Below are 9,518 nucleotides of genomic sequence, written 5' to 3' on the forward strand. Positions count from 1 at the left end.
TTATTTATATATATATTTTTTTTTATTAATTTATAATAATTTTTTTATACAACAAAAATAATAAATATCTGAACAATAATTTTATTTTAAAAATAAAATATACAAAACTTTATACAAATTATATGATACAAAAATAGAAAAGAAATATTGGTACAGAGAAAAAAAAATAATAATTATTTAATTTGTGGAACCTTTTGTTTATATTCTTTTGTTGTTGTTTTTTGTGTTTAATATCTCTATTGGTTTTCTTCACTCAAAATACCATATCATTCTTTTTTGAGAGTAATAAATTGGAATACGAGTAATGTTGTTTTTATTTTTATTTTTATTTAGTTTTGTTGTTTTCTTTCGTTTTTCATCGAATATTTTTTATTTTATTTAAATGCAATATTTTATTTTATAATACAATTTTTTTATTTATTTATTTATTTATATAAAGTTTTAAATTATTTTACAAGTATAAAGTAGTTTTGTGTTGTTTTTATTTTGTTTAATTTAAATTTTTATAGTTAGAATTTCTGTCTTTTGTGTTTAATTTTGTTTTGTTATTAAATTAATAAATTCGTTCATTCTTCCATAATTTTTTCTCATTTGTTTTATAATTTTTGCTTTTGTTTTATTTATAAATTTAGTTAGTAGTAAGAATTAATATTAATGGAAATAGTTGAATATAAGTTTTTATTTTGTTTTTGTTTAGTGTGTACGTTATTGGCGATTTCTATAGTTTAAATAAATTGTTCTCTTCTATTTTGTATTCTGTATCCTTGATCCTTTGATGTGTTCTTTTTCTTTAGTTTTACTTTTACATACACAATAAGATGTCAGTGAGTGAGTGAGATGATAATAATAATGATTAATATTTTTTGATGTGTTTAGGTGCAGGTATGGGCAGACAGGCAGAAAAGGACCTGCCCTTGTAATGTGAGAATTGATAAATGTATCCTTTTTTTGATGTTGATGTATGAGTTTATATTTTTATTTTTTTTTAAACAAGAAGGCACCGTGAATATACTGCGAGCGAGATGAAATGTGAATTAAGTGTGTTTTTTCTTTTTGTGTGTGCCAGTAAAATCCTTGCTAAAGCAGGAAAAGCGTAACCAAACGGAACTGTTATTATCATATTTATTTATGTTTTTTTTCGTGTCGAAAAGGATAATTGCGAATTGATTGCACTATTGATATCTTGATATATAAAAATATATACGCATTGGCATTTTTCAGGATTGTGCTGGCTATGCGAGCGCTGCACCACCACAATGCCTTTTGTTCAATGGAAATGAGATGGCAAATGTTTTCGCGGACTGACAAAGGATAACAGAGGCTGTGGGAATGAATGAGAGGAAAAGACAGACCAGAGCGGTTTAATATTTATATAGACAAAAAAACACAACAAAGGATAATTTAAATTGAATCCCGGATCAATTTGCGATGCTTTTTGCCGTGTTGCTTGATGACGAACACAAAAGAGGATTGAAAAAAGGATATACTATGAGTGACGTCGTCGTGGTAGTGGTCGCGTTGACGAACGGTCTACGAAGGACGAAAATTGAAAATACATATTTCTGTACACATAAATATTTATAAAAAAAAAATTAAACTTAAAAAATTATAATAAATTAAATTAAAAATAAATTAACTATAGTTTTCGTTCAGTCTGTTGTGGTTTCGTTAATAATTTTATATTCAATTGGATTTTTTTTTGTTGTTTTTGTTTGTTTTTTGTTAAAAAATACAAGAAAATTTAAATTTTTTTAGTATAAATATAATTTTCCTTACGCCCAGATGTCCTTGGTGGAAGCCGGCCGACTATCCAGACTGTTGCTGATGTCGTTCAAGGATAAATTGGACTCGTAGAGATTGGAATGAGTCGCTGATGAGGGATGCTGCTGTCGTAGGGTGCCACCATTGGCACTACAACTGCATGTTTTCTTGCAGTTGAAACTGTGGAATGTGTTGGTGGCATTGTTGGAGCCGCCCGTAACCGAAGGAGGCGGAGGATTAGTGAAGTTCGTTGAGAAGCTGGCATTTATGCTGCCAGCAGCTGAATTCACAGTCGCCGTTGTGCCGGATTGCGGTGATGAGGAGGAGCCGGTTTTCTTGCCGCATTCGCAATTCTTTTCACGTTCGTACTCACCGGGAGATGGGGCTGAGGAGTAGTGAGAAGGCACTGCGTACTCGTGCTGTCTGTCGTGGCCTTTCTCGTTCATGGAATTGAATTTGCAAGGAGGTCCCGTCGCCGCAGGGTATGTTCTGCTGCAGTCGTTGATGGTGGCATAGTTGTTGCAATCGCCGAAGCGTTTAGGACATTCTGGGGCCGCTGGCCTTGGCAGAGTTCCGACTCCGTAGTCGTGTGCGGTGGCATAGATGTTCACCGCCGAAGGAGGTGGCCCGGAACAGTGGCGTTTGTTGCCTCCGCGAGGCAGATGGGGAAGCGCCATGCGAAGTTTCTGCCAGAATTTCTTGTCGTCCCATTCGATGCAGGTACTGGTGCGGAGATAGTGTCTCATGTCCATGTCGATGTCGCGCTGAGGCAGATCACCATAGAGGATGAAGACCAGGCGCTTCCTTCTCTTGACCATCTCATGGAAGGCACTTTTGTACTCGAACCTTGACCATTCGTTGTAGAGGAAGTTCTTCGAGAGCACCAGGACGACCATTTTAGAGCCTTCTGCGGCCTCCAAGATGGCATCGGCAATGTAGGCATTCAAGTTTGTGTCGCGGTAATGCAAGTTGAGTCGGTATCCAATGTCTGCCTCGAGGGCGTGGGCAAGAATCTGGCTTACGAAGTGCTCGTCTTGTAGACTGTAGGCAAAGTAGGCGTCGCACAAGCGATGGTCTTTGTTTTCGACGAAGTTGTCAATGAAGGCAGGAGACCGGTAGCACATTGTAAAGAAGCAGTTGGAATGGGCCCACATTTTCAGTTCATGGCGATAGCAGAATAGGCCCATGATGAGGCCGAAAAATCCGACAAAAGCACAGGTGGCTGCGAGGAGAAGAGGCAGAAGATTCTCGATTTCACTGGATCTGACGTATGCACCGAGGTCATCTCGTAACGTGCACTTGGTTCCGTTTTTCTCTCTTAGGATGCTTGTGAGATTGTTGTAGACACAGGCAACGCGATTGGCATCGACGATTTTCTCGGAAGACTGACCAAGGTAGGCTCTGAATTTGCTGAGGTAGCTGCACTCACATGACCAGGGATTGTCAGCAAGGCTGATTTCGACGAGATATGGACTATGGGCAAGTTGCCAAACTTCAAAGTGGATCAAACGATTTCCATCGAGGCGAAGAACTTCGAGCTTTCTCAAGCCCTGGAAGGTTCCATTTCCGATGAAGGCAAGTTTATTGTTGTGGAGATAGAGTTCTCGGAGACTCTCCAGCATGGAGAACTCGTCCCCAACTAGGCTTACCATGTGGTTTTCTTCCAGATGGAGGATGGTTAGCTTTTTCAGCCCGACGAAAGTTGTGTTGTGCATGAGCTGGACATTGGAGTTGTTGACGTAGAGAACGATGAGATTCTTTCTACCGACGAATGTGTGTGGAGCAAGTTCGGGGAAGTGGCTGCCGTCAATGTAGAGCTCGGTGGTGTCCATGGGAACTTTCTTTGGCATTTCAGTGTATCCTGCTCCAGAGCACTCAACAATGTTTGTGGACCAGGTTTGGTCGTGGAAGCATGTACAATTGCTGGGGCAAGTCATCTCACAGTCACACGATTCCGAAGCGCAGCAGTGGCACACTGCAAAGCAGTGGTTTTTGTAAGTGCACAAGAAATGCTTGGCTTCCGCCTCCATTAAGGGAATGTATGCTCGTTCTCGAGTGTGCAGGAGCTTGCAGTAGATAGTTTCCAGGTCCATGATTCGTGGATATTGTCTGGAAGTCATGTGGTTAATTTTTTGCAGCCAGTCGATGTTGCAATCACAGAGGAAAGGATTTCCCCCGATGTAAAACTCGGGTAGAGGTCGATTATCGGGAATAGGCAGTATCCTCAAGCTCTTCACATCCAGAGTTGTAACCTGATTGGCATACAGGTCAACTCGTGTTAGATTGGTTTTGTGCAGGAAAGAGTGTGGTTCAATGGAGCCGATCAAGTTATCGTTTAGGAACAGAAGTTCTATGCTATTTGGAATCGAGCTGGGTGTGACTCTGATGAGTTGGTTGAAACTTGCGTCGAGAGTTTGTAGTCGAATTTGGGAATCCAAGTTGAAGCGATTCGAGAGCTCAGAAAGTCGGTTTTTATGAAGATCCAGCCATTGCAAGGTACTTGGCACGTGAGCATAGTCAAAATGCTCCAGATGGTTGTCGGAGATGTTGAGCCATAGTAGTGATGGCATATTGCTAAAGAGTCCATTGATTTCGGTTAAATCATTTCCATCTAGACGAATGGCTTGAATGCTTGATGTCATTTCAAATGCACCGGGCTCAATTACTTGGATTCGATTTCTTGCCAAGTTCAGGATTTGCAGGCTTGGTAGATCCTTAAAGGAATTCATTGTGATATTCTCAAGGTAGTTGCCGATCAAACGAAGTCCATAAAGGTTGCCCAGACCTTTGAATGCAGTCTCTTCCAATTGGCTTATCATATTTTCGCCCAAGTCAACGGTTCTCAAAAGTCTCATGTTTCTAAGAGCTAAAGGAACTGTCTTAAGCTGGTTTCCATTCAAGTTTAGATCCTGCAGAGAGCTGCAGTTGCGGAAAGCCTCAGGATGTACTCCAATCAAAGCGTTATTGTCGAGAGACAGTAACGAGAGGACGTACAGACCGTTCAGTGCATAAGCATCGAGATACTTAAGCTTATTGTGTGACAGCAGGAGTGTGTGCAGGTTATTCATTGGAGCGAAGGTGTCGGCAGCGATGTTCTCCAGCTGGTTGTGTCGAAGATTCAAGATTTGGAGAGTGTAGAGGTCCCCAAATATTTCGGGTTCAAGCTTTGTTAGTTTATTATGGGACAAGTTAAGGAGGACCAAACGAATTAGACCGGTAAAAGTAGCTCTATCAATCCAGGTGGAAGTAATTTGATTAAAAGACAAATCCAGAGCTTGAAGCTGATCCAAATTTGAGAACAACTTCGGTGAAAGCACACTTATTGAATTATTTTGGAGATAAACCTCCTGAATTGACTGAGATTGCTCGGAGAAAAGCTCCGAAGGCAGTGCCACGATTTTATTTGAACTCAAATTCAAAACTTGCAAATTCTTCAGACCACTCAAGGCCTTATCGGCGACCATCGAAATTTCGTTATTATTCACTTGCAAGAATTTCAGCCTCCGAAGATTTCCGAACCCATTGGCAGGCAGTAGCACGAAGTGATTGAAGGAAACGTCCAGAATTTCCAAATCAAGCGAGCATGGAATCGATGGTGGTTTCTTGGCGGTAGTTGCTGATTCCTGGCTGCTTGCTGTGCTTGAGACAAGCTCGATGTCTTTGGAGCGTTCTCTAAAGCCCAATTCATTGACATCCTGAAGTCGATTTTCGCTCATATTCAGAGATGCCAGGCCATTTAAATGGCAAAACAGATTCTCTGGCAAAGACCATATGTTATTTTGGCTCAGATCAAGTCGTTCGAGATTCTTTGTTGGCCCAAAAGCCTCCGACTCGATGTCGAAATTTAACGTTGGCCAGTTAATGTTATGCGTTCTAATTGTTAAATTCCTCAGATCAGACAACCCTTCGAGGACTTCACGATTAAATTTCGCAATCTTGCAAAACTCAATTGAAAGCTCCCTTAGCCGAGTCAAATGGACGAACGAGCGCGGTTCCAAAGAGCTACGGGCCATGATTTCATCATTACACAGCACATGCAATGCAACTGTATTCTCCGATGGAATGACACTAAAATTCGTCGTATCGAATTCACTATTTACCGTCCGCAAATTGCACGTCAATGCAATATCATCGGAAACTCCTGGCTCAGCCAAGCCAAAATGACAATCATCGGGTGCATCGTAACGGGATTGTGTACCACCGGATGCATCTCCATCCAGAGCTGAATTAAGATGCTGTTGTTGCGTGTTGTCTACCATCATTTTCTGATTGGCAGCGTATTGTTGTTGTTGTTGATCTGCTGAGGCAGTCAAGACAGTCAGCAGAATCAAAAGCATGAAATTATTTGTAAATTCCATTTTTGATTTTTTTTTTTCGCTGAGCTTTATTATATCCAATTAACCGTTATAACACAATTTTTATTTTTTTTTATTATTGTAATTTGTTAATCAGAGTTTTTTGCACGTATCCATAGTTTTTAAACCGGTCTTCGACGCGAATTTCAACAAGTTTTAATGACTTAGCGAAAAACTACACATTTTTTAAGCGAAATCGCCCTAAATCACTGGGTTTGAGGTTTTTGTTCGATTTTTTTGGGTTTTCTCGTTTAATTTAAATAAATTTAACAGAAAAATACAGAAGCACAAAAAACGAGAAGAAAGGACCAAAGGATACCACCAAATTACGAGAAGACAGAATGAAAAAGAAAAAAATTGTGCGTGAGTTCGCGCAGTCCGAATATGCTTTTTCGTTTTGGTTTTATTTTTTTTTTGGTATTATTTTCTTTCCTATTTCGTTTCACTTCCTTGCTTTAAAAATTTTCTCTTTAAGGACTTTTTTCAATATCAGCAAGGATGTTTTTCACTTTAATATATTTTCTTTCTATTTAATATTTTTTTTTTTATTTTTCAATTTTGAAATAGGAACACTTCACAGTCACAACACGTTTATTTTATTTTTCTGGCTTAGCAAAACGTAAATCCAATCTTGAAAAAATAAAATCAAAAAATAAAAATTTCAAAAACGACGATGAGAGGATTCACATGGAAATTTTGTGGAAGGATATATTGTTTTTTTTTTTCTTTTCACTGTGTATCTTTGGGTGGTGGAAAATAATAATTTTTATCCGTTATTTAACCGTACGCGCAGATAGCAGTGTATGTCCTTGCTTGGTTCGTATTGTAGCTGAGACTGAATTAGAAAGAGCATACGAGATGGCTTTTATAGAGTATTTGAATCGGGATGATGGGAGATTGTAGGAAAGAGAGTGGTAGTTTTTTCGTTTTGCCTTTTCTAGTTGGGTTTTTGGGATTTTTTCAAAACTCTCCCATCTCTATTTTCGTAGTTCGTTCGTCGTTCTATGTTGAGGAATTTTGTTTCGCTCTTTTTTTCCTTCTTTCTTGCGTACTTTTTGAGGGAATTTTGAAAATTTGTATCCAAAGTGTGGTGAATTTCATGAATTCTATGAATTTTACTCTCTCGGCAGGAGGTATTTTTTTTAAATTCGAAATTCCTTTTCGCTCGCAGCAGGATGTCCTTTTAGAATGTGTTTTTGTATTGTTACAAAATATTTTCTCACTGATGATGACTAGGACGACAATGATGGTGATGCTGCTGGCTGCTGCTGATCAGCTGGGAGAAAAATCATTTGAAAAAGGGAAAATGGAAATGGAATCTTTTTGGTGAGAACGGTATTCGTGCAGTATTCGTATTGTATTGTGCGTGTAAGAGAAAGAAAGAGTATCCTTTTTGCACAATGTACATACATGCCTATAGGTATATATGTCCTCGTCCTCGTATATGTACGAAAAAAGGATATTTTAAAGTAGTCCAGAGCACAGTAAGTGAGTGAGTGGGTCGATAGGGATACTGAGTGGTAATTAAATTTTAACTTACTTGATGTCATGGTGTTCGGGTGATTTATTTTAAACGTAAGGCAATAAAGGGATTTATTGTTTGGGAAATTGGAAAGTATTATTTAGATTGAGCTATGATGAGAGAAGAACGAGCACGAGGACGAACGAGAGCAAATTTTTGCTTAAATTAATAAGGAAAGCGATGGAGGGGGGTGGGGGAGAGAGAGAGGGGTTGGTAGCTGACGGTATACCTAACCTATACAAATTTATTTACAAATTGTTTGGCCAAAGAAAATATATAACGATAATTTGAAAAAGTTAGCTGACGTTAAAGCTATGGTAACTTTGTCTAGGAGAAGCTTTGAAATTGATTTAATCCCAGTCATTATCAGTCGCAATTGAACGTCGTCGTCATTATAGGCAAACCAAAACCTATAGAGGACTTGATTGTGAAGAGTAAAATCGACTGCCGGTATAATTTAGCATTGATGATGGTATAGGTTATAATAGAACTGAGTAAGCTTTTTCTTGAATAATTGGCTCTACCTAACTAATTTATTCAAAAAATCAATTTAATTAAAAGTTCACGGGTCAAGGGACACCATTTTCGATACAATTTTAATAAATTAAAGAAAAGAAATAAAATAAACGAAGAAAAGATGAAAATGCTTCTAAAGGATTCAAAAAGTGTCATGTTACCAATTTTTGAAAATTATAATATAAAACCTAAATGTCGTTGAGAACAATTATTGTTTTCTCAAAAATATCCCACCTTAATCCTTTGGAAACATATCAAAATAAAGGTACAGCCCCACACATACGAGGATTTGGTAGGTATCTATATAGCCATCAGCAAAAGGAGTGTCATCATGTTACCATCAAATGGTTGCGATACAAAATTAACCCAAGGATTCTTCTCATTTCTCAATCATCTGTCATTCATTGTGGCAACTTTGAAAACATTCACCACACTCATGTCATTCAATTGATTTTGATATCAAATATCACAAGGATCACGTAGGTGATGTGGATGGTGGTGTATCTTGATAGAGTACGTAACGTGTACAGTTGTAGGTTAGGTTAGTTGTTGTCGTCGTCGTCGTCGTAGGTATAGGTATAGCAACTTTGCACACGGTGATATGTGCAAAATATAAAAATGGTACCTACCTTCATACAACCTGACGATCCTTGTGACTATGGTAGAGTGGATGTATTTTTACTGTCACACAACAACACATATAAAAAGAAGAAAAATCCTTAATTGAGTGCTTGATAGAAAAAAATCACTTTATCTTGATGAATATTGGAAATGAAAAATTGGAAGCAGTTTAGACATTCAATATGACTCTATATGTGTATGTGTGGTAACCTATGCTGGAGGTGGTGTAGGAAAAAAAAGAAAGAAATTCCTTTATAGAAATTCAACGTGAATATATATATTTTTGTATATGAAATTTAATTAATGGTTCGGTTGAATAAAGAAATATTGACAAATGATTTGCAGGTTGAATAGGTGATATGAGACAAATTGAGTTTAACGGTATTTAGAATTGAACGAGCTTCTCAGCGAAACAAACAAAAGTGGAAGCAAAAATCAAGGAATTAGAATTTAAATAATTTATCCTTAAGCTTTTTAGAAAAGGATTTTGGAGGAAGATTGAATGAAAGATGAGCTTTGATTTCAAGGCTTGTTCATGCCATTTGAATGTCCTTTAAAAGAAGAATTGATCAGAAGCAAACATTTAAAAATTAACGCTTTAAAAATAAAAAAGTCTGGTCAGCGTTACCGCCCAACAAAATGATATAATTTGAATTTGTTTTTAACTCAAGAGATGCAGGATACAAGATTTTTCAGATAATGGTAAACAATTTTAGGAACTCTAAGCCAGAACACATTCGAAT

The 9,518-nt window shown here is 37.7% G+C and overlaps 1 protein-coding gene across 1 annotated transcript; it reads right to left on the bottom strand.

Annotated features, from left to right (window-relative positions):
- Positions 1–1,032: 1,032 nt before the first annotated feature.
- On the bottom strand, positions 1,033–7,078 carry LOC129941883 (toll-like receptor 6). Its single transcript, XM_056050648.1, has one exon. It carries the CDS (start codon positions 6,117–6,119, stop codon positions 1,773–1,775), a length of 4,347 nt encoding a protein of 1,448 aa, XP_055906623.1. The 5' UTR covers positions 6,120–7,078; the 3' UTR covers positions 1,033–1,772.
- Positions 7,079–9,518: the final 2,440 nt, after the last annotated feature.

Source organism: Eupeodes corollae, chromosome 1 (genome assembly GCF_945859685.1).
Source record: "Eupeodes corollae chromosome 1, idEupCoro1.1, whole genome shotgun sequence".
NCBI lineage: Eukaryota > Metazoa > Arthropoda > Insecta > Diptera > Syrphidae > Eupeodes > Eupeodes corollae.

What these genes read in the sequence shown, in the direction of transcription:
- LOC129941883 (XM_056050648.1), bottom strand. Translation starts at nt 6,119, where the DNA reads ATGGAATTTACAAATAATTTCATGCTTTTGATTCTGCTGACTGTCTTG.